This window comes from Prionailurus viverrinus, chromosome C1, assembly GCF_022837055.1.
Source record: "Prionailurus viverrinus isolate Anna chromosome C1, UM_Priviv_1.0, whole genome shotgun sequence".
Taxonomy (NCBI): Eukaryota; Metazoa; Chordata; class Mammalia; order Carnivora; family Felidae; genus Prionailurus; species Prionailurus viverrinus.
In genome coordinates, this window is record NC_062568.1 from 1,657,785 (window position 1) to 1,681,348 (window position 23,564).

Genomic DNA, 23,564 nt, shown 5'->3' on the forward strand with positions numbered 1-23,564 from the left:
AGTGGAAACCGGGTGTCAGAGTCTGCACGTCACGTAAAGAGGTCCAAGCTCAAAGAGAGCAAGTAGAAGCTGTCAGCAAACAGATTATATCTGAAACCACAGAACTGAGTTCAGATTCTCTCAGGGTCAATGTGGTTTTGGAGACTTCACAAGGGTTTACATCCTCTCTCAGAAACAGCAGATGACTGAACTGTGGGCTTCCAGTTCAGGGCTGGGGTCTCTGTTGCGGCTACAGATGAGAACCATCAGATGATAGACGTTTAAACCATCACCCAGGAAAAGCACAAGATGGAGAAGAGGAAGATGCTGGAAAAGTAGGACACCAGCACCCAAAGGGAGGGGGGAGAACAGCCTCCTCTGTCTGCCCTGTAACAAACCAGAGGGAAAAGGGAGCAGCAGCATGACAGTCCCTCCTAACTTTACTCTTGATGTCTAAAGCTATTTCTATCACATGTTCTAAGCACATCCTAATACCTCATCCTTTGAGGCAACTTAATCCTTCCCCAATTTTAGCCCATGAAGTCGAAGCCAAGAGATTAGAAAGTGGAACACTTTACAAGAAACCATCCTAAACTAGGCAGAAAGACTAGAAATTATTTGTACTAAATCCTCTTATTTCAATGCAAAGCAATGTGCAATATGCAAATGTAAAACCAGTCCCTTCTTCTAGGACGCTAGCATCAGGCCACTCATTGTACCCCTCAGGTGATGCAGCTAGCTGACAAGGACTCCTGGGCAGCCATGGTCTAAAGCAGTGGTTCTCAGGATCACCTAATTACAGATTATGGTGGCCCTTACCACCCTCATCCCTGCACCCCCAGTTTCTGAAACGGTCAATCTGGTCGGGGGCCCAAGATTCTGCATTTCTGACAATTCTGCCAGATGCTGCGGTCCAGGAAGCATACACACACACAAAGACAGGACTGAACGACTTCTGGGCTGAGGACTTTAATGTTAACCTATTCAGAAAGCAAAGGGATTAAAACACTTCAGAAGAGACTCAGATAATTGATCCAGATAAAGCTTTTTAAGCATGGGCAGTAGCGTTTTAAGAATAACTAGGATGAGACAGGCAGAACTTAAGGAGACAGAAGGCAGAAGGAAACAACCAGGCCCGTCTTCTGCAAACACCCTTACGACACCATCAAACACCCCTTGAGCTAGTCTCCCCACCGGATGAAGGGACAGATGCATTAAGAGGCTGTGAGTGAGAAAAAAAAAAAAAGAGGCTGTGAGTGAAAAATGAGCACGCCTGAGTGGGTGACTACCAACAAGGAGGGGCAGTATACTGAGGGAAAAAGGAATCATAGATGACTTGTGGAAAATAAGAACACCATTAATAGAAACAAGGCGGTCAGGAGGAGAGGCTTGATTAGGGGCTCAAGTTTGTAGGAAAGGAAGGACCTCCAATTAAATTACCACTCCAGTGATAGTCAAAAGAATTACTGTGTATTTGTTTACTGCACCTTTCCAAACAAATAAGCTTGGCTGACCAATAAAGAATAAAGAAGTATAATCACCCAGAATCTAACTACATAGAAACAAAGTATTGCAAGTTTTCAGTTGACTGAATTTAGATGAAAAAGGTAAAATGGCATTTTCTACACCTAAAATTGACCAGAACACTGCAACTAACATTTTAAATACTACAGTAGCCCCCCCTCCGCTCACGCCCGCCGCCCACCCCCCACCCCGGCCACAGTCAGGCAGGATCTCTTGAATTTATTATTAAGCAAGGACAAACCCTGGGCTGGGCCATCTGTTCCTCTTGCCCACTCTGGTGTGCTGGGAGACCATCTTGTGAAATGAGGAAACATGGATGGCAGATGGTTATACAGCAGATTTAGCTACAGAGATAAATAAATTCAGCCACACCTCACATTTCTGGGTTTTAAAAAAATCGCTGAATTACTACCAACTTGTTTTTGTTGGTAAATGTTAACGGATAGGCAAAAAAGTATATAGATTTTAGAGCAATAATGGGAACTATTCCCATACAAACTCTCATATGTAATATGCAAACGTGATAAACATGGAAAAAATAATAACGCTACAGAATGATTCTATGGTAAACTGCTTTTGCTTAAGTCTGGCTATTAGATTTTCTTGGACCTTACCCCCCAAAAAGAAATACAGTTTACATGAATAACCCAAGTAAACATATCAAACTTCCCATTGTGAACACGTATTTGCATGTTTAATGAAACAACTTACCCTTTCTGTTAAAATGCAGGTTTCTCCTAATCTTTCTTAAAAAAAAAAAAAAAAAGCTTGTTGCCACCAGCTAGCTTAATTTCACACTCTATTAAAATATGTTGAAATCCACCGAACTAAAAAGGATCAAATAGACCTGTACTATATACGAAGCACTTTATATGTTTATGCACCAGGATATAATCCAGTATTAACAAGATTCGTGTAAATCTGCTCAAGAATGCTTACTGATGTGATTATTCAGAAAAAGTGGACCCCCGAGGCCGAAGAAGGAATTGGCACAGTTACCTGCCTTGAGCAACTTCTCAAGCTCACAGCACCTACTGCTAAGCCTTCTGGGTGGGCATATACCTTCAGAAAAGAATTTTAGGTACTTGGCTTCAGAAGTTCGTATTTGAAAGGAGCAGACACAAACTGGAGCACAGACGCGGTATTCTGTTCGCCTCTAAACGGGCAGTGACAACTAAACGCAGACACGTTTCTGCTGAAGAGACACAGCGATACAGGATAGTTCCAAAATACCTTATCTCATGCCTGTTGGGGACGTCATGCTTTTCAGCTTGTAGCTTATGGGCCAGCACTGAATGAAGATCTGACTTTTCTAGCAACTTGTTATCTGTTAAAAAAGAGAAGAAAAAAATTTTTAACGGTGCACACCTTATTACTACTTATTATCCTATAAAGATCTGGACCAAAAAAACAACCAGAAGACTAGATAGGTTTCATTTTCAAGAGGCCTCAAAGTCCTAGGTACTGCACTTTGACAGCAATGGTAGCAACCGTTCAACACCCAGGAACATACGCTCCTTCGATGCTTCTTGGCCTGAGCATGAGCAACCAAGTCAAAGGAACCCGTGGAAACTTCACTGCAAGAATGTCCCCCACTTACCTATTTTTAATCATAGGAGTAAAAAAATAAAACGAGACAAAAACCACAACCAAATACAATGGAAAAATGACACGTTACACACCTCTAAGCAATGCGAAACAGCTTTACCGTATTATTACCTTTGGAAAATTTAATTTTTAGATCTGGGCACTAGAGATACAACTATGAAAAGTCCTTGACCTCAAGGAGCTCAAGTATAACAGAGGGTCAAGCATAAAAGGGAACAGAAGAGTGATCTTCCCTCATTTGCCTGGGTGGTTTTACGGGTGAAGATGGTGGAGTCCAGGCAGGAGGGCAGGCAGTTATCTGGTTAAGAAATGAAAACTTGGAGCCAGCCAACACATGAACGAGCAGAATGAAAAATTCAGACCTTTTCTTACTGGCAGTGGTGAATTAACAGATTTGAAAAGCAGGCAGTGACATGAATGGAGATTTACTAGTAAGAAGTCAAAGATTATCCTGAAATTCCTTGCTCAGGCGACTGGCTGCAAGATGCTAACGTGTCAAGAACACACGAGTGGAGAACTTAAGAGAGAAACTGAGTTTTCTTTCTGAAAAGTAACAAAAGTGACAGGAAGCATGGCGCAGGAATTCAAATGACAAGTAGTTAGGAATGACAGTCCACGGGGACTAGCAAGAGGGGAAGGGGCACTGAGCAGAACAAGAGATTGATCGTGGGACACTTGCAGAATAGCTACATGTGATGGGGGTTGTCACAAATCCTACAAGTGTGAGATCAGAACCGCTCTAGAACAAAATTTCGATACGGTTCGTGCCAGTGAGTACTCCTGTCGGAAGGGCTTATCTTTCTTCTAAAAGAGTCTTGAGCCCCACTTCTCCTTTACATGTGGAAAATGGAACTCCTGGACAGAAACAGAAATACTCTTGGTCTAGATTAATTTCATCCATCAGTTCAACAGAACATGGAAATGTGATTGCAACCTTGGGTGTTCACTCACATCAAAGGGCTCTAATAAGGTCTTTAAAGTGTCACACCAGAGCTGGGTGCCCTGGGATCGTCAGGTCTTAAAAAGGACAGGAGGCATTCCAAAGGGATCCTGCTTGAAAGTTCTTCGCACTAAAGAGAAGGATCCAGGGGCACCTGGGTGGCTCAGTCGGTTGAGCAGCCGACTTCGGCTCAGGTCATGATCTCACGGTCCGTGAGTTCGAGCCCCGCGTCGCGCTCTGTGCTGACAGCTCAGAGCCTGGAGCCTGTTTCAGATTCTGTGTCTCCCTCTCTCTGACCCTCCCCCGTTCATGCTCTCTCTCTCTCTGTCTCAAAAATAAATAAATGTTAAAAAAAAAAAAATTAAAAAAAAAAAAAAAAAAAAGAGAAGGATCCAGCTGAGGGAGAGCTGCCACCTGTCCCTACAGTCTCTTTTCATCTTTCTCTTTAGGCTCAGGCAGGAACTGAACTTGACTGGCCTGGGAAGGCAAGAAGGAGTGGAAGGTGTTCCACAGGCAAACTGGAAGTGACCTCCCCAATGTCCAAGAGAAAAACTTAACAGGCAAAGGTTGTCTTGCTCTCCAGCCCTCTACCTACCTCTCATCTCAATCGGGGCTCCTAGCCCCTCAGGCACGCGCTACTGACTACAGCTATTTAATGATGGGTTCCCTCTCCAGGATGGTCTCCTTCCGAGTTTCCTCCTACATCCCCCCCACCCCACCGAAATGTCCACTGTCAATGCAGAAAAACCATTCGATCTCTGTCAGTACAATTACAAGCAACTTTTATTTATGGGCTATTATTATGTAGATGGCTTTCAAAGCACTCACACACACACAGTTTTTATGAAGCAGACAGGGCAAGCTTCACCTGCATTTTATAGATGCAGCAAACCAGACCCAGAAAGGTAAGTGAAAAGTTCAGCAAGGGGTGGAGTCAGACTTCCAGTCCCATGTGACCTTCGGTATGTGTTAGCTTTTAAGATTAAGCATTCAATAAATACCTGACCACCTGAATTTATGTGACCCACGTGCATTTGACTTGGAAGGGTTTCCTGTGCTTCTGGTAGCCACATCTCTTAGGGTAAAAGGAATTCGCACGACAGCACATCACCTCTCTTTCCTTCCCATCTTTTTTAAGAGGGTGGATTCAGCGAAAGCGAGGAAGGGTCATTTCTTGGGGGCTCCAGCGAGAAAAACAAAATGCAGGGGCTCCTGGGTAGTTCAGTCGGTTAAGCATCTGACCCACTCAGGTCATGATCTCACGGTTCGTGAGTTCGAGCCCTGCGTCGGGCTCTGTGCTAACAGCCCCGAACCTGGAGCCTGCTTCAGATTCTGTGTCTCCCTCTCCCTCTGTTTCTCCCTCGTTCATGCTCTGTCTCACTCTCTCAAAAATAAGTAAACATTAAAAAAAAAAAATTTTTTTTTAATGCAAAAGTTAGGACCCATCACATCCGTGTTCAAATCCAGACTCCAACACGAATCTGCATGCCTCCCCAAAGAAATACTTAATCTCTCTTAGCCTGGGTTTCCTAAGGCAACACTAGGACCTGCCTCATAGAATTTTCAAGAAGATAAAGTGAAATAACACATACCACACATTTACCACAGCACTCAAACTAGCCCACATATGAGAAATACTTGGGAGCACCAAAAACCACTCACTCCCCTGTCCCACCCTAAATACTGCAATTTAATCGGTCTGGGCTTTTTAATTCTTAAAAGATCCACGTCATACCAACGTGCACATAAGATAGGGAACCACTGATCTAGCACAGTCAGAATTCAATATCTCTATCGCTTTGAACCTCATCATCGACATTAACTCCAGACTTTTCTCCAAAGGGCAGATGGAACCATAGGACTGAAAAGGGCCCATTTCTTCCCCCAAATGTGTCATCAGTTAGGTAAAATTGGGAAGGGGGGCAAAGAAACGCTCATTAGGACTCATCTAAGGGTACAAACACTTTTGCCCTCAAAAGGCTACCAGGGGTGGAGAGTGGAGGAACCCACCTCTTCCATATTGAAGTTTTCAGTAATAGTAAAGACCACAACGTCCCACCTAAACAGTAAGACTCAAAAACCTGTAACGGTTAAAGAACACCGAGGTGGAGTAAAGACAAGAGGTCTGAGGACTCCAAGGCTGAACATTTCATTACACTAAGAGGACATTAGTTGTGCGAGTTAAGGCTTAAAGTCGGTGACCGTTTCATAACACGAGGCCCGAAACGGGCCGTTTCCGGAGCCTATTCAAGTACACAAAGCGCGGCTGCTGGATTTCCAAGCACAGGCACGAACGGTGCCTGCCCCTGGAGAACACTCAGTTTAGTAGGGAAACCGTCTACAGTGAAAGAGAATAAGATCCAAAAAAGGGTTGGGGTGGCCACAAGGCGCGCGGGCGTCGCCAGGGCTCGGCCTCGGCTTCCCGCCGGCTCTTGTGGGGCCCCGCCCGCCCACTCCCCGCACCCGCCCGCCGCTCACACTGCAGGATGATCTCTTCAAATGCCTGCCTCTGCAGCCGGTCCCGCCGCCTCAGCTCCTCCGAAATGTGGCGCTTCCAGCGGGGGAAGTCGGCGGCGCGGAGGCCCGACGACATTTCGCGCGCTGTCGCCCCGGCGCCTCAGCACCGCCAATGCGAGCGGGGACTGGCGGCCGCAGCCCGCGGCATGGGGCGACTAGCCGGCGCGGGAAGGCCGGCGGCCCGGCGCTCGCTTCCACACACAGGCCGCCCCGAACGCCGTCCGGGACGGTCTTCCGGCTCCTGCAGGAAATGGTTTGAATCTGGGCCGGAAGACCCGCCTCCTCACCCGACGCCTTACGCCACACGCACGCGCGAGGCCGATGGCGGCGCGAGGCGCTGGGTATTGACGCCCTCCCGAGGCCGGAAGAGCAGGGAGCAGGGAAGCGGCCGCTGGGAGGCGTGCGGGCTACGCTAGAAGTTCAGCTGCGGGCGGGAAGGAGACCGGGAGGGTGCCGCCCGCCAGTTTAAGTTAACTTCTCTGCCTCCCCCCCGCCCCCCGCCCCGCGATTTATATTTTTCTTGGCCTGCCTCCCTTTTCTTCATCGCGTCGTTTACAAGCAGAAGTGGGAGCCACTCCCCACTTAGTAGCTGAGTGACTGTAGATGAGCGGCAACCTCGCTAAACCTCAATTTCTTAATCTGTAAAACGGGGACCCTGCTGATATCTACCTCACAGGGTTGCCGTGAGGATTAAAAGGAATAACCTATGTAATGCAGTGTGCACCGTACTGTACCTGGTATATTGCAAGCCTAACTTCACCTACACCGCCGGTATCTTCCAAGGCCTACCCAAAGTCTGGCTGCGCTATACTTTAGCAAGCGTGTCCCGTTGCCCTTGGGAACTTTTTTTTTTTTTTTTTTTTTTTTACAACGAAGACATGGAATGCAAAGAACGGTTAAAGAAAAATGTAAATAGATTGGCTATGTTAAAGATTAGAAGCCTAGAAATTATCTATGATCTAATAGTAAATGGGTTCTTAGAAGATAATCTAAGGGTGCAGAGTGTAAACAAGGGGAAGAGGCCAGTTTGCCAGTAGGTACTGAAAATGGTCAGTGGAAGACAGTTTCTTGAGAAGATGGCATCTGTCAACTCAGAATGGAAGTGGCCTGTAATAGAATCGTCTGAGCTTCATTTGCCTTTAACAAGTTAGCGAATTTACTGCATGAAATGGAATTGGACAAAATAGGAGGCCAGGGGAGAGGAAAGGAGTATCAGAACCGGGCTTCTCTTCCAATGTCTTAAGTCCAGTGGAAGCTCCTTCAGAGACAGATAAAAAAGCCTTTCCTGTGGAGCCCGGGAGTAGCTCAGTCAGGCTTCTACAGCCTTGTTAGAGATACTTCATCGGCAGTCAGCACTGAGTGATCTGAATTTGTGGAAAGGACAAGGAAGAAGCAGAAATAGAAGGAACTTTCTCACATGCTGAGGAAAATGAGAGAGCAGTTTTCTGAAAGTCACCAAAAATGCCTCCAAATGTAACAGTGGTACTAACCTCAAAAGACCATAGCATCACAAAGCATCAAATCTTGACAGTTGAATGTGCTTATTTTCCAGATAAGATTATCATCAAAACATGTTAACAAGTTTGCAGAAACAGCAATTCCACTTGTAGAAATTTGTGTTACATATTTGGACAAATGTCCATATATAAAAACGTCTTTCACAGCATTGTTCATAACTGGAAAATTGGAAACGATCTGTATTTTCAACAACAAGAGCTGGGTTAAATAAGTGTGTACTTATTGTTCAAAAAAATGTCGCTGGGACACCTGGGTGGCTCAGTTGGTTAAGCGTCCGGCTCTTGGTTTTGGCTCAGGTCATGGTCTCACAGTTCGTGGAATCGAGTTCTGAGTCGGGCTCTGCTCTGAGCGTGCGGAGCCTGCTTGGGATTCTCTCTCCTCTCCCTGTCCCTCCTTCTGATCATGCATGCATGCACACTCTTTCTCTCTCAAAAGAAATAAACTTTAAAAGAAGTCCCCGATAAAAACAGTGTATGGTATAAATCCGCTCTATGTAAGTAAGTGCATCCCTGGCTCCTCACAGGCAAAACTTGTCAAATGCGTAGAAGGTATAATTTCTAAACTAAGGATACTAAGCTCTGCTAGGTGTGCCCTCTCCCTAACTCACCAGCTTTATCTGGTACACACTTCAGCCTGCCATTCACCATACTTCCTCCCACAGGAGGGCCTTTGGATTTATGGCGCTCGTGTTATGCACACTCTTCCCTTCTGATTTCTCTGAGTTGATTCCTAGGAGTTAATCCTCAGCTCAGTAATCACTGCCCCAAACTTCCAATAACAGACCTTCACAACCAGGTCAGGTCTCCCTACACACACACCTCTCCTTTATAGCAGTGATCACAGTTGGAGCTTTTTTATATAATGATACATATTTATATCATTACTTGACGAAGACGTGTCTTCCAGACTGTAACCTTTGAGGCAAGAGCTGTGTCTCTTTTTGCTCAACATCATAGCCAGCAAGAGCAGGAAGCTTGTTATGTATTCGGTGCTCAGTAACTGCTGTTTAATCATTGAGTGGAATACATGAAAATGCTGAGAGTACTAGCTCTGGGGAGTGGCATTGCTGGTGTTGTTTTTTCTTTGAGTATAGTTGACACATTTTTTGTTTTATTATGTTTTTTCTATGTCTTAAGTGTTTTCTAATTATTCCACATTACACCTGTACTTCGTATGCAAGAAAAAGCTATAGAAATGAACACATGTGTACAAAACCATTTCTTCCTCAAGATGTACGTAAAACATCCCAAGATTCTTGTCGTCGTGGGTTGAGCAGCGCATATTTGCTCATGGAATGGAAGAGGCATCATTCACCGAAGAACTTTCTTTGTGTAAGGTTTAGTATCACCGAAGGAAAGTACAACTAGACTTAACGTAACAGCATTTCCACTGTTAAAAACTTCCCGCAGGGGCGCCTGCGTGGCTCAGTCGGTTAAGTGCCTGACTTCGGCTCGGATCATGATCTCGCGACTCATGGGTTCGAGTCCCGTTGGGCTCTGTGCTGACAGCTCAGAGCCTGGAGCCTGCTTCGGATTCTGTGTCTCCCTCTCTCTCTCTCTGCCCCTCCTCCACTCATTCTCTCCCTCTCCCTCTCTCTCAAAAATAAACAAAAAACATTAAAAATAAAAACCCTTTCCAAAGACTTTCACCTTAACCATCAGCCTGTACACCTCACCTGGGAGGTCCTCTAGTGCTGCCCCAATACTGAGGACTTCCAAGTCCAACTTTCAGACAACTGTCCTCTTTACTCTTGTCCTTCCCCTCTAGGCCTTTCCGATCCCCTTCATCTTTCAATCAGCAAGTGCAAACAGTTGGGTCCTAGTGTGGGTCAGGCACAGAGGTGAGTCCTATGTGGGGGACAGACAGCCCAGGCTTGGATCCTGATCTCACAGGGCTCACTCTTCAGGAAGGGAGATGTGAAGATGCATTATTTCCAACTGTAAGGAATAAAAGTAAAAGTGGGCTGGCCAGAAGGCAGTGCCGGGGAGATTTGACTCTCTCCCATTCTTTTTCCTTCTTGCTCTTACTCTCTTCTAAAATACAATCTCTCGTGGGCGCCTGGGTGGCGCAGTCGGTTAAGCGTCCGACTTCAGCCAGGTCACGATCTCACGGTCCGTGAGTTCGAGCCCCGCGTCAGGCTCTGGGCTGATGGCTCAGAGCCTGGAGCCTGTTTCCGATTCTGTGTCTCCCTCTCTCTCTGCCCCTCCCCCATTCATGCTCTGTCTCTCTCTGTCCCAAAAATAAATAAACGTTGAAAAAAAAAATTTAAAAAAAAAAAAATAAAATACAATCTCTCGTTAAAACGAAACACTGGTGATTCTTTATTTCCACTCCTTTCCAGCTCTTCCCAAAATTAGATCACTAAAAGTGAAAGTAAGCTAAGTTACCCATGCTACTGTGTTGTCTACTGTATAGACATAGAAGCTCCTAGAGTTAACCAAAAGATGGCTAAGAAGCCAGCCAACATAGGTTTTCAGACATACTGATGATCCCTCCAAATACCGCCTTTTTTATGACAATAATCATGCTCGCTTATAGACATGTGTTGCTTGTGTTTGCCTATGTATGGACACTGCAGGAAAACGTCATTATAAGGAATTTCTAGATTCTGTACCCAGACTAAGCCACATGCGGGTCTGGTCATCTACTCTCTCTATATGTTGACACTCAGATGTCATATTTTAAATATGACAGTGTCTGAGGTGAGTATCATCCTCATACTCCAATACGAGCTTTCCAGCAAAGCTCAATTTTCTTAGGACAAATTTATCCCTCGTCTATATTGGCAGCCAAGCATCTGGAATGGTGGCTGGTCGTTTCAACATGGCACATCTAACAAGCTGGGAATATGATCCCTGGCTAGAGAGTGTGTTTGTGGGAAGTTACTCTCCCGTGGCTTGCTTCTTTGATCTTTAAAGAGATGATTACATTTCTCCCAGACACTCCTGCCCTACGGTGCCCTACTGTGCCCTACTGTGAATAACAGCTAATATTGAGTGGTTTTTGCGTGCCAGGCACTGTGCTCTACATGGTTTAACATTCCTTTCCCCCCCACCCTACACGATCGCAGGTGCTGTTAATATTTCCTTTTACAGGTGCGGAAACTGATGCACAGAGGTCAAGTGGCTTGTGCGATGTCACGGAGTTAGTACGAGGCAGAATTTGGATTCATTCGAGGAAAACTGATGCCAGACCCCCCCCCCATACACACACACATGCACACACACGTGTGTGTTTAATCATGCTGTTGTGCCATATGTCAACGCATCAGGGTTGTGGCTGGTTTTTAGGGTGAGAGGGAGATCAGAGTGCTTTTAATTACAAGCAATAGAAATGCAATTTGTGCTTCCTTAAGGGAAAGGGTGTTGCACCGAGTTGGCACCACGGATGTGGCTGGACACCAGGAATCACTGGAACCAGGATGCAAATCCCATCAGAATGCCCAGCCCTTGGTGTCTACTTCCCTGTGTAAGTTGCTGCTTCCTTTTCCTCTCATCTGGTGCCCCGGCTCCTTGCCCACTGAAAGTGAAGAAATGTCCCTTCCAACAGCCTCTCAGTACAAGCAAGCCACAGACTGCTCTGGCTCCTCCGAGCCCCAGTTCTAAACTCCTGGGGAAGGACGCTGGTGGACTAGCAGGTGCCCATGTCTAATGATTGATGGGGCAGCCTTCCAGGATGCCTCCCTCTGGACAGAAGGAAAGGGACAGTTCTCAGAGGAAGGAAGATATAGGACACATCTTCTGTTCAGACTGCCCAGCCCCCTCTTCTTTTATGAACACATTCTGCCCTCCTGACTACATTCATGGTATTTCCCTGCCCCTCCACACCACAAATCGATCCCAAGAATGGGCATAGAAACCCCTGCCAATCACTGTCCTCCACAGGAATTTTTTACCTGGATCTGGGAGAGAGGGCCCCTTTTCTCCTTTGGGTAGAAAGTCTGAGGATATGCATCAGGATCCGCTAGTGGCTGTGTCTCATGAAAAGTTTAATCTGAAAAAAAAAAAAAAACTGGGGCAATCAGAAGGGGAAGAGGAGACAAGAAACCAAGAATGTCGATGCCATTGGAGTCCCTGGTTCCAGCCACTCCTGAAACTAGCCCAGCCCTATTCTCCTCCCAGTCCAGTTACTTGAGCTAATACAGTACCGCATTTCACTGAAGCTGGTTTATATTGGGTTTTTATTTCCACTTGCCATCCAAGAATCCTGATTAATACACCAGGCAAGCCCAAGAAAAAACTAGGGCTGGGCAGGCAAAATGGTACTCCCCCCCCCCCCAACACACATACACAAGGTGGGCACTAAGGGAGGGTTTTCCCTTTTACAATCTTGACACACACGTTTCTCTTCTCACCATGCACTTTTCGTGTTAATCGGCATCCCATTTCCAGACTTACTGGGGAAGAGGGTCTAGATCTGAGATCTCCTAAACTTTTGAGTGAGTTAAGCTCTGTTCTAAGTAATCGTATCTGCCGGTGAGAGAAAATCTTAATAACCCAGAAGTTACAGTTAGAAATATTAGAAGAGACCTGGAATATGGGAAAATACTGTTGCCATATGTTAGAACTATTTTCTCTTCCCCCTCAACGGAAAGTGAAGGGACACCATTTCAGGCAGCACTGTTGGAGTGACTCACGGGGTATTAATAACTCTGCGGAGCGCCTACCAACATCGCAGTAGAACCACAGAGAAAGCAGGCGGCGGTGGAGTACGATTCTAAGTAAATAAGTAAATCCTGCATGTCACGAGATATGGCTCTTTGCTGAGGTATCGAATGGATCTTTTGTCTTTAAAAAGGTCTAAAGTTGAAACAGCAGTCTGTTGGGTTTGCTCTGCAAATCTGAATGCCCAGGCGCTTCACTTCCGGGAGGCAGAGCCCCAAATAAGAAGGAACGAGCCAGGGACACAGTGTCCAACAGAGACGGGGCACAGCACTGGCCACGCTGTGGTGTATGACGCATACGGGTTCCAGCTTTTTTGTCCTGAGCCTCTTCTTTCCGATAAGCAAATTTTTCTATCCCAACGTGTGCATTGGGCCTCTGTCTCTTAAGCTTCCCCACAGTGAAATTGCAAAGCTCCCTTAATCTTGTCAAAGCCTGCACATGGATAAATGGCTTCTCCAACTCCCTGGGTAATTCCAGCACAGCCCTTGTTTCCGGGGATGTGTGAGGCAGTCCGGTCCAGGGCAGAATGATCCAGCCTGTGAAGTCCAGGTAGGATCTTGGAAAACATTCCATCATCCTTCCTCACAGGTTCAAGTGATCCAGTCCAGCTCTTACAGAGTCTGCATGGAGGTAGAGATTCAGGAATGGCTCCTCTGGTCTTTCCAGCTTGCCTCTGAGATCTCCCATGGGCCTGGGCCCTGCCCTAGACCTTGGGGATGCACCGTTTGATCACACCCTGGTGGGCAAAGTGGCCCACACCCTCTCTTCCACAATCTCTCTCTGTCTCACTCTCTTTCCCTCTGTCACTGTCTCTCTCTCCCTCCCTCCTTCCAGTTTCTTTCATTCTCTTTACCTCTTTTCTCTCAAAGCCCCATCTCCTTGGGGCCCAACTTGACCTCCATCCCCGTGAAGGCTGTTTTTCAACCATTCTCAGCTCTGTATCCTCATTTAGGAGTGTGTGTGTGTGTGTGTGTGTGTGTGTGTGTGTTGGAGGCAAGAGTAAATGACCCCTCTGCTGTGTTTGGGATTGGGATACCAGGGAAGCATCTAACAGATCTTGATTCCTGGTAGTGAGTCTCCTGTGCCTTGGTAAACTCTAAGAGTACCTTTCCCCTTGCAGGTCTCTTACGGAAGCCCTACCCCCCCACTCCACACCTGTTACTTTACCCTCGAGTTATGCAAGCAGTAAAGCGAGGCATGGTCTGCATATTTGTAAGCCTGAGTGTCAAGAATGAATTTACACTGGGAATTAGAACGGCAAGCAGCCTTACATCAGCATTCTGGTGTCAGCCGTATTTACCTCTTGTGGAAGTTAGGAGGATTTCAGCTGCGAGCAACAGAAACCTTAATCTGTAATTTAAACCAAAGATCAGCAAAATATGGCCCTCAGGCCACATCTGGCTTGTCACCTGTTTTTGTACAGCCTTCAAGCTAAGTAGTTTTTGCATTTTAAACTCAAGAAGGGCCTGTGTGCTGGCCTTTGAACTTGTGCCTCTCAGCTCTCCTACTGGGGAAATGTAATCTACTAACGGCCCCAGCTGCTGCACTCTGAACCCACCAGCACATCCAAACTGTGTCCGCACTACCCACGGATACCCCGGCCGGTGACCAAACACTGCAGGGGTACTGAGGTAGGGCAGCTCCTGAGCCATGGGAGACTCCTCTTCCGACTTTGCCTCCAGAGCACTGTCACAGACTGAATGTATCCTCCTGAAATTCACATGTTAAAGCCCTAACCCCCAGTGTGATGGTATTTGGAGGTCTTTGGGAGGTGATTAGGTTATGAGGGTGGGGCCCTCATAAGTGAGATGAGTGCCCTTTAGGAGGGGACACCTGAGAGATGATCGCTCTTTCCCCACAGTTGTCTGCAAACTAGGAGGAAGGCTCTTGCCAGACATAGAACCTCTGGAAGCTTGATCTTGGACTTCCCAGACTCCAGAACTATGAGAAATAAATGTCTGTTATTTAAGCCCTCCAGTCTATGGTATCTTGTTATTGCAGCCCGAGTGGACATCTCGGAGAGGACCAGCCTTGTCCCGTGACCTTCCCATCTTCCCCCAGAGGCATCTCCCTCAATAAACATCTCACATCAAGTCCTCCTCGTCATGTGCTGCTCCTGGAACCAGAGGAGGTGGTGATGGAACCCAAATACCAGGAGAAGACTGGGGAGGGAAGGAGCTACCACTTCTGCTGTAGACATTCAGAGGGGGTGTCCTGTCCCTCCCAAGTCCACTTTTCTTTTTCCTCTGATAACATCATGGCTCTGGTGGCTAAGGTTCTACCATGTGACTGGACCTTCAGCTCTTTGGGCCAGCAATGGCCCTTTGACCCAAGCTGGGCCAAATTCCTCTTCCAGGGGTCCTAGAGTGGGGAGCTGGGCCTCAGGGGTCTGAGCAGCCAGGCCAAGACAAAGCAAAGCCAGGGAGACCAGGAATGGGCAGAAGAGCCGTCTGTGGACAGGAGCAAGGAAGAGGTGGGCAAAGGAAGTGTCTGGAGAGAGCAGGGCCCAGGGTGGGGCAGCCCTCTGCGGGACAGCCCTGTTCCCACCACCAGGGTGTGCTCTTCCTCAGCTCTCCATCTGCAGCTAGTTTCTCTTCCTTGTAAGCAAAGAGCCTTGACTAAAAGGGAAATTTAGAACTTTAGGGCAGAAAACCCTCAGGGAAAGACTCTGGGGCCGAGGGAGAGGGGCCTTTCTGTGCCCTTTCTCAGGCCCTGATTCGTGACCATGACCACGGAGGTGATGGCCCTTCATGCTGCAGTGTGTGGGGGAGGGGGACCTGTCCTTCCTGCCACACCCCAGGTGACCTCTCTCTCACAAGGCCAAGAGGGCAGGTCTCCTGCATCCAAGTGAGTGCAACCTTCTCCACCCCTCCCCCCAGCAGTCCGTATTCCCATTTGTGGTGATTTCACAGCATCCTTAAGGTGGACGGACAGGGATTTGCTCTACCTCCCGGGGACTAAACAGGGCATTTCTATTAATTTTTCCAAAGTAAATGAAGTCTGGGTGGATATTTTTAGGAAGTAATAAGGGAAATCTTTTGCTACAGAAGCACCACCTTCAAAAACTGGAAGTTGCCAGCAACCTTGTAAGCAGCTTTCCTGCTAAAAATTAAAAAAACAAAAGCTTAAATTGTATTTTGGGTGAGTGCCTGTTTCATGGGCTAAAGCTATTTTTTTAATAATTTTTTAAAATAATTTTTTAAGTTTATTTATTATTGACAGAGAGACAGAGAGCACAAGCTGGGGAGGAGCAGAGAGAGAGGGAGACACAGAATCCGAAGCAGGCTCCAGGCTCTGAGCCGTCAGCACAGAGCCCGACGCGGGGCTCGAACTCACAAACCGTGAGATCATGACCTGAGCTGTAGTCGGCCGCCCAACCGACTGAGCCACCCAGGCGCCCCAAGCTATTTTTTTTTTAATCAGTGAATGTTTTCCCTGAAAAATAAACTATCCATTGTTGATGAGTCTATTCTAGTGGAGACAGAAAAACTCCAATTTTGGTTGATTTTTAGTGAGTGAAGTTCGAAGAGAAAGAATATGAAGAGACTTCAGAAAATGTTTTTTGGGGGAGAGTTTTGAATTTTGAATTATTGAATTTTGAAAATAAGATAGTTATTAACATGGCTCCAGGTTACGAAAAGCCATGTGCAGACAGAAGTTTCCAGAACTATGGGAAACATGATTCAGCTGTCAAAAGTACACAAAATCAACAATTCCAATTATAAGACTAAATTCCTATATTTGTTGGGCCACAGGGTAAACGTGACAAAAGTTGTCCTTGTGCACACACGCACACACCCTCACTCGAAACGACGCCCTCACGCACCATGCTTTCTGAAGCCCGTCTCTGCCCTGGCTGACGTCTGCATCTCAGGTGGAAGGGTTTACATATTTTGATGCCGGATTCAGCTCTATTATCTGACTCAGGGGCAAAGTCAAGTTATATGAAGAAAATGTGTACAAATGGCATTTCAGCCTGAGTAAATAGAATGTTTTTGACAGAGCAAATGACCTTTTGGTCACACATTTATCTGAGGATTTATAAAATGTCTGAGAGACCTGAAAACATGTTTGTCACCAGAAGCACAATTTCTTTTTTTTTTTTTCTTAAGAGAGAGAGAGTGAGCACAAGCGGGGTGGGCAGAGAGAGAGAGGGAGAGAATCTTAAACAGGCTTCTCGCCCAACACAGGGCTCTACCCCAGACCATGAGATCATGACCTGAGCCAAAATCAAGAGTCCGATGCTTAACCAACTGAGCCACCCAGGAGCTCCCGGAAGTATAATTTCTTTTCTTTCTTTTTTTTTAATGTTTATTTGTTTTGGAGAGGGAGAGAAGCAGAGTGTGAACAGGGGAGAGGCAGAGAGAGAGGGAGACACACAGAATCTGAAGCAGGCTCCAGGCTCCGAGCTGTCAGTGCAGAGCCCATGCAGGGTTTGAACTCATGAACTGTGAGATCGTGACCTCAGCTGAAGTCAGACGCTTAACCGACTAAGCCACCCAGGTGCCCAAAAGTATAATTTCCTAATAGAGTTAAGAAAAGAAAAGGAAAGGAAAGAGAAGAGAAGAAAAGAAAAAAGAAAAGAAAAGAAAAGAAAAGAAAAGAAAAGAAAAGAAAAGAAAGTTGTCCTTGTGATAGAAAGTGAGGCCAAAGAAAACGTTTAGAGAATCTATTGCCCACTCACGCAAGTAATCTGCTTCTCTCCCTTTCTCTTCCTGCCATTTTAGTCCTGCTAGAAACCCGAATGGCTGGTTTCAAAAGGCCTCCCTGCCTTCCACCATCTGAATTTCAGATTCTACCGAACAGGTTTCCAGCAGGGCTCTGACTCTAGTAGGTTAAAGATGATGAAGATAGCAAAGTCTCTAAAAACAGCTGGCCACGCACTTTCCATCAGCCTTCACCACTGTACCTTCCACCCGTGCTGCAGAATGTTCGTTGTGACCACATCTTCACCAGTTTGGGTAGTACAATAGAAAAAAAAAAAAAATCTTCTCAGTTTGATAGATGATAATCACATCCAACTGTTGTTTTACTTTGCATTTCTTTGGTAACATTAAACATTTTCTCATCAATTCCTCTATTCATCATCACTATCCTCTTTGGGTAATATCTGTCTAAATTCTTTGCCCCTTTTGCCCAGGCTAGGGGTAGACAATTACCTATGTGTTCTTTGGGGGGAAGGCTGGAAAGATTTGATTTTTTTATATATATATATTTTTCAAAGATAGCTTTTTTTATCAGGCAGATAGAACGTGGCTATTGGCCTGGTCACTTAACTCTGGCAAGCATCCTCCCAGGAAGGTGTGAAAATTCCTCATTTCCTGTTTATGAGGCATTGTCGTATCTTTGAATGAGAAGTTCTGCTAAGTAAGGTATTATCAGGGGGACCACAGTTTTCCCAAGATGCAACTTCTTTTTTTTTTTTTAAGGTTTATTAATTTTTGAGAGAGAGAGAGAGAGAGAGAGAGAGAGAGAGAGAGAGCAGCAGAGGGGCAGAGAGAGGGAGACACAGGATCCGAAGCAGGGTCTGCACTGACAGCACAGAGTCCGATGTGGGGCTCGAACTCATGAACCACAAGATCATGACCTGAGTCGAAGTCAGATACTCAACCACCCAGGCACTCCCCGAGTTGCAACTTCTGAGGGAGAGTGAAAACCAAGTTATTTCAGAAGGGTAAGTAGAAGCTGAAGTCCTCCAGCTCAGCAGCTGTGTTGGGCGGGACCCAGAGCATATTGTAATGGTGACTTTACATTCATTTGGACCCAAAAATGATATCATCCATGTATTCCTGGAAGTCGGGGTACCCCTCCTGCAGGTCCCAGTGGGTGGAGAGGTATAGAGGTATAGGGCCTACATTCCCAGTGGGTTGGCTAGAGCCCTTGTATATCATCTCCTTCCTTAGGCTCTTGACTGCCTCCTTTCTTTGGGTCAGGGCCCCTTTGAGACTTAATTAGTGAATTCAGCAAGAATTTATTAAATGCCTAATATGTGCCAGGCACTATTCTAGGTGAGATGGCTAGACCTGTATTTCTTTCCTTAAAGAGTCTCCATTCTAATGGGGAGAGACAAGCCAAAAAAAACCTGGGCATGTGAAAGAAGCAAATTATGTATGCGTGTGGGCAATGGGAGCTATGGTCAAAAAGAAAAGGTTGAGCAGAGTAAGGATGATGGTGGGGGGTAGGGGTACAGTTTGCGTGTCGATAGGGTGGCCAGGATAGACCTCATTGAGAAGGTTAGATTTTGTTTTTTAAATGTTTTAATGTTTATTTAATTAAACATTAAATAAGACAGAACACAAACAGCAGAGGGGCAGAGAGAGAGGGAGACACAGAATCCAAAGCAGGTTCCAGGCTCTGAGCTGTCAGCACAGTGCCAGATGAAGGGCTCGAACCCATGGACCACAGGATCATGACCTAAGCTGAAGTTGGACACTTAACCAGCAGAGCCACCCAGGTGCCCTGAGAAGGTTAGATTTTAGCAAAGACCTTAAAGAGGTGAAGGAGTTAGCTAAGAGGTTATCTAGGGGGAGAGCATTCAGGCAGAGGGCCCAGCTAGGGCAGGCTCCGTAGCAGGTGCAATTGGAGCCCACCCAATGCTCTGTAGCAGCCTGTGCCCCCGTCCCCCTGTTGTAGTGGCTATTGGCTGTTAAAGGCTCACACTCGTCCCCTTCTCTGGAGGATTGCCATAGGCTGACCTCCCTTCCTAGAGATGCCTGGGAGGTGGCCAATGACTGATAGGAGGCGGCATAGGTGTCCAGTGTCCTAACCTCTGCACAGGACAACCTCCATGGTGTGATGTACGTCCCTTCCCAAGCTGCCCAGGGGACAGGCTTAGGCTTGACTTCTTCTAAAACTACAGTTCTGCCTAACTTCTTTGACCTATCCTGCTGCCCTCAACGCCTCTCCTGATGCTTGGATTGAGAGCATTTCCTCAATAAATCCCTTGCACGAGAACCCCAGTCTCAGGCTCTGCTTCTAGGGAACCCGGCCCAAGGCAGCTCTAAGGCCAGAGCTTGCCCGATATGTCCAAAAACCAGCAGGGAAGCCTCCGAGGTTAAAACAAACCTCTCTGGGAAATGTACCATTATGTACGCATTTGCATACAACTCTGCCTGAGACACTTTGGAACCAGATTCAGAGTTCTGAATTTTCTCATGCTCTCCCTAAGGGCTGGAAATCCCGCATGTTGACTTCCTGTTACACCATCCCTTTCTCCACCAAAGGGTTGGAAGGGTACCTTCTCAGACAGGACTTTGTGTCTTCATTTAGGAAAAGCTTCCCACTTGCACCTTTCCAAAGTTGCTTTCCTGGAAAATGACTTGACTCCACCTCCTATCAGCTGACTTGGGTCGTCCCCACAATTTGTGTGCTGAATCCCTAACCCCCCAATGTGACTATAATTGGACACAGGGCTTGCAGGAGACAAAGTTAAATGAGGTCATAAGTGTGGGGCCCTAATCCAATAGGAATGTTGGCCTTATAGAAAGAGGAAGAGGAGAGAGATCTCTTTCCCTCTCTCTTGCCATGCACGTGCAGACATTGAGAAAACTGCCGTCTGGGGACCAGGAAGTGGGCTCTCACCGGAAACTGAACGGTATGGTGTTTTGTCGTGGCAGTCGGAGCAGACCGTCAAAACTACAAAATCGTGCAAACCGCAAAAGACGAAGGGAAATTCTAGAGGTAGGTTTGTGAGGATTGCTCTCCTGATCCCGCCGGGATGCGGTTCCATCACCCCGGGCCATTGATAGTGGGCTTGAAAATGTGAGGCAAACCAGGACTCAACTTGCTTTTCTGTTTTCACTCCTAACCAAAAGATGGAAGCATTGTAAAAGGTCTGAAGATAGAGACTGAAGGAAAGTTTTCTTAGAATTTTGATCATTTCCTGTGTCACCGCTGTTCTGCGAATGCAGAATAGTCTCCTCTTGCATAGAAAATTAATTCCGAGAGGTAATTAGCTTATTTTTTCTGTAAAATGCTTAACCCACCTCTACGTATCCTAGCAATACAACCGAACGCTTGACAAGGAGTTGGAAAGCATGCATTTGAAGACTGAAGACAGTTTGAAGACTTGGTTCTCCACCTTTCTTCTGTGGACTTGGCCAAGTGCCCTGACCTCCCTGAACCTCAGTTTCCTTCTCTATAAAATACGGGCAAGACTCACCCTACTGAGTAGTGAGGATCAAGCAAAGAACGCGTATGACTGTGTATTTTTATTTGGCCTTAAAGGCAACTAGTATTAGAACCTCTCTTAGCAATCCTGAGATAGGTAACCCGCTAGATGTTCGTAAATTTACCCTGTTTGTGATTAGACTGTCATGTGGCCAGGCCAAGAGAAGTTCAAGAGCCGAAGGACGGTCCTTAATCCTAGACACACACCTGCCTCCAGCCCGGTGCTGAGAGGATGCCACGTTCAGGAGTCTGCCCCCAGGTGAGGGAATGGGCAGGTCCCCCAGGACAAATGGACTTGTTACATCAGCCAAGCAGCTACATCAGCATCACCTGGGAAGTTGATTAAAATGCATGTGCCTGGTTTCACCTGGCCCTGTCCCCAAGGGCTACTGAATCAGATTCTCTGTGAGTGGCCCCCAAACCTGCATTTTGAAGCGGGTTCCTCAAGTGATTTGTATGCACTCCTAAGTTGGGAAGAATGGTTCTGGCGGAGCCACTTCAGATATCATAGTCACTAACAGGTTACTGTCGATGTTGTCCCTAAGTTCTAAGTGAACGTTTTGAATGGCTTGCTTTGAACAGCCTGCGGTGTAAATTTATTCCCCATAATACGCACTATTCATAGGCTGTTTATTGACCAAAAAAATTGGAGCTTATCATATATCATCAAGGATTAGTAGATTATGTAAACTATTCAAGTCATAGATGATCACATACTCATGTCCAATTAGGGTGATTTAAGAGGAACAATTGGAAACTCTTGTTTGCATGTATTCACTGAAGGTCAGTTACATAAAAGATCAGGAAAGTCCCACAGTGGTAGTTAGAGGATCTGGGCACAATCAAGACGGTTGCATTATGAGGTCTGATTCTTGTTTTGGCGCTTGTGGGTCTGATGCCAAGACGCACAGCCAATTAAATGGCAACGAGCTGTATTTTGCAATGAACGAGAGCAAAGGTTCACTTAAATTTAGCATTCTGACTTCATTAAAATCTTTTATGCCAGCACATAGAACATGCTGTGAAAAAGAAATCACAGAATGACATAAAACAACCCTTCTGTCATCTGGGAATCTATATTTAGAATCATTTCTAAATGGTTCTGCACCATCGGGACTGTGCGAAAGATTTTCCCTTTCGTTATGTTACTTTATGAACCAGAACCAAAAATCTAAGATGGCTAGTTTTAATATTTTTTGTTAACACCATATTGTTGGATGGTATAATGCCAGCAGCAAGAGAGATTGGGTAAAAACCTGTTGTCCGTATGCTGCGGGATGAATAATAATTTCCTGAGTGGAAACAAGGAAAGAGTGAGCCTCGAAAACTCTGAAATGTATGAAATACGCTGTCTCAGTGATGTCCGTTGAATGCAAGGACACAGCGCTGGCCATCAGATCCGGCACACCCTATAGGTGCCGTCCTCATGGGTCTTGTAAGGTAGGACTCCCAGAACCCAATTATCTTGAGAAAGGCTCAATCAGGAAGCTTCTGGGTACAAACAGTGAGCACCATGATGTATTAATCATGACTTTCACTTTTCATTTATCACTTCCAAGCATATGTATATTTATGTATATTTACTCATGTGTATTTATCATCCTTTTCGCAAATGAAGGAGAAGGAAACTGGTCTCAACTAATCAATGGCAAAGTTGGGATTTGAACCCAGCTCTGACCCCAAACCATTCCCCCGCTTCATTACACCACTTTGCTTCCTTTGTGCATGACTATGTGCAGCAGTTTGAGCAGCAGCTCCCCACTGAAATTCAGATTCCTAGGCACCATCCGGACCAAGGGAACCCTGCACTCTGGTGGGCCTGGGAACATGCATTCTTGCAGGTTGGGCAGACGATCCTCACCCATGGCAAACTTTGAGTGTTATTATTTTGGGGGGGGGGGGTGGAATCCAGAAGAAGCCTGAGACACAGTAGCTGCCCTTCACGCTTCTGCAAACCAGCTGGAGAGAGCAGCTCCTGGGAAAGCAAAGCAAAACCTGCCATTTACTTCTGCGCCGTTTGTAGCAAATTGTGAAACCCCAGGCTGTCTTCCACCTGGTGCTCAGTGTGCGTTTGAGCCGTCCCGCTTTGTGATCAGGTGGTATTTACTTGAGGAATCAAATCCTCGTATTAACAGAAGCAAAACATAATTAGGAAAATCTGTTATAAAAACCATTCTGCTTTCCAAGCCAAATATAAATTACTTTGGAGTAAGTCATGCCAGGAATCCCACTCCATTAGCTCATGTAATTAAGAGCGGCTGTCATGCCAATTACTGTCACTGTCTATTTTTATTAATTGTTTAAATATGTGCCCCCCCCCACCATCTTTTACTCCCAATGTATGTCTAGTTTGGAAGAGTTGCTGGCAAAAGTGATCTTATCCGTTTTTGTAGCGGATTTTGCTGCTGATTTTGGTGCCGTTGTCCGCTCACCTCCTCCATTCTTTGCGCTTCTCGGTGTGTTCCCTATCCAGAGGCTGACCCCCCCTGCGGACAGTGTCGTCGCCCGAGCTTGCTTGCCTTCTGGCCTCTGCTTTGGGTTTGGGCAACGGAAGAACCAGCGCGGGATAAAAGAGGAGAGGGGCGCCTGGGGGGCTCAGCTGGTTAAGCGTCTGACTCTCGATTTCAGCTCAGGTCACGATCTCA

General features: G+C 46.3%; 1 protein-coding gene across 3 annotated transcripts in view; it reads right to left on the minus strand.

Annotated features, from left to right (window-relative positions):
- Positions 1–6,802, minus strand: part of ATG16L1 (autophagy related 16 like 1) — a 77,530-nt gene extending 70,728 nt beyond the window's left edge. For all 3 annotated transcript variants that reach the window (XM_047870377.1, XM_047870376.1, XM_047870375.1), the window contains exons 1-2: positions 6,530–6,802; positions 2,737–2,830 (exon numbers count right to left, since the gene is read on the minus strand). In XM_047870377.1, coding sequence (XP_047726333.1) covers positions 2,737–2,830; positions 6,530–6,644 — 209 coding nt within the window. In that variant the 5' untranslated portion in view covers positions 6,645–6,802. The remainder of the gene's footprint in view (positions 1–2,736; positions 2,831–6,529) is intronic.
- Between the last annotated feature and the right edge of the window lie 16,762 nt (positions 6,803–23,564).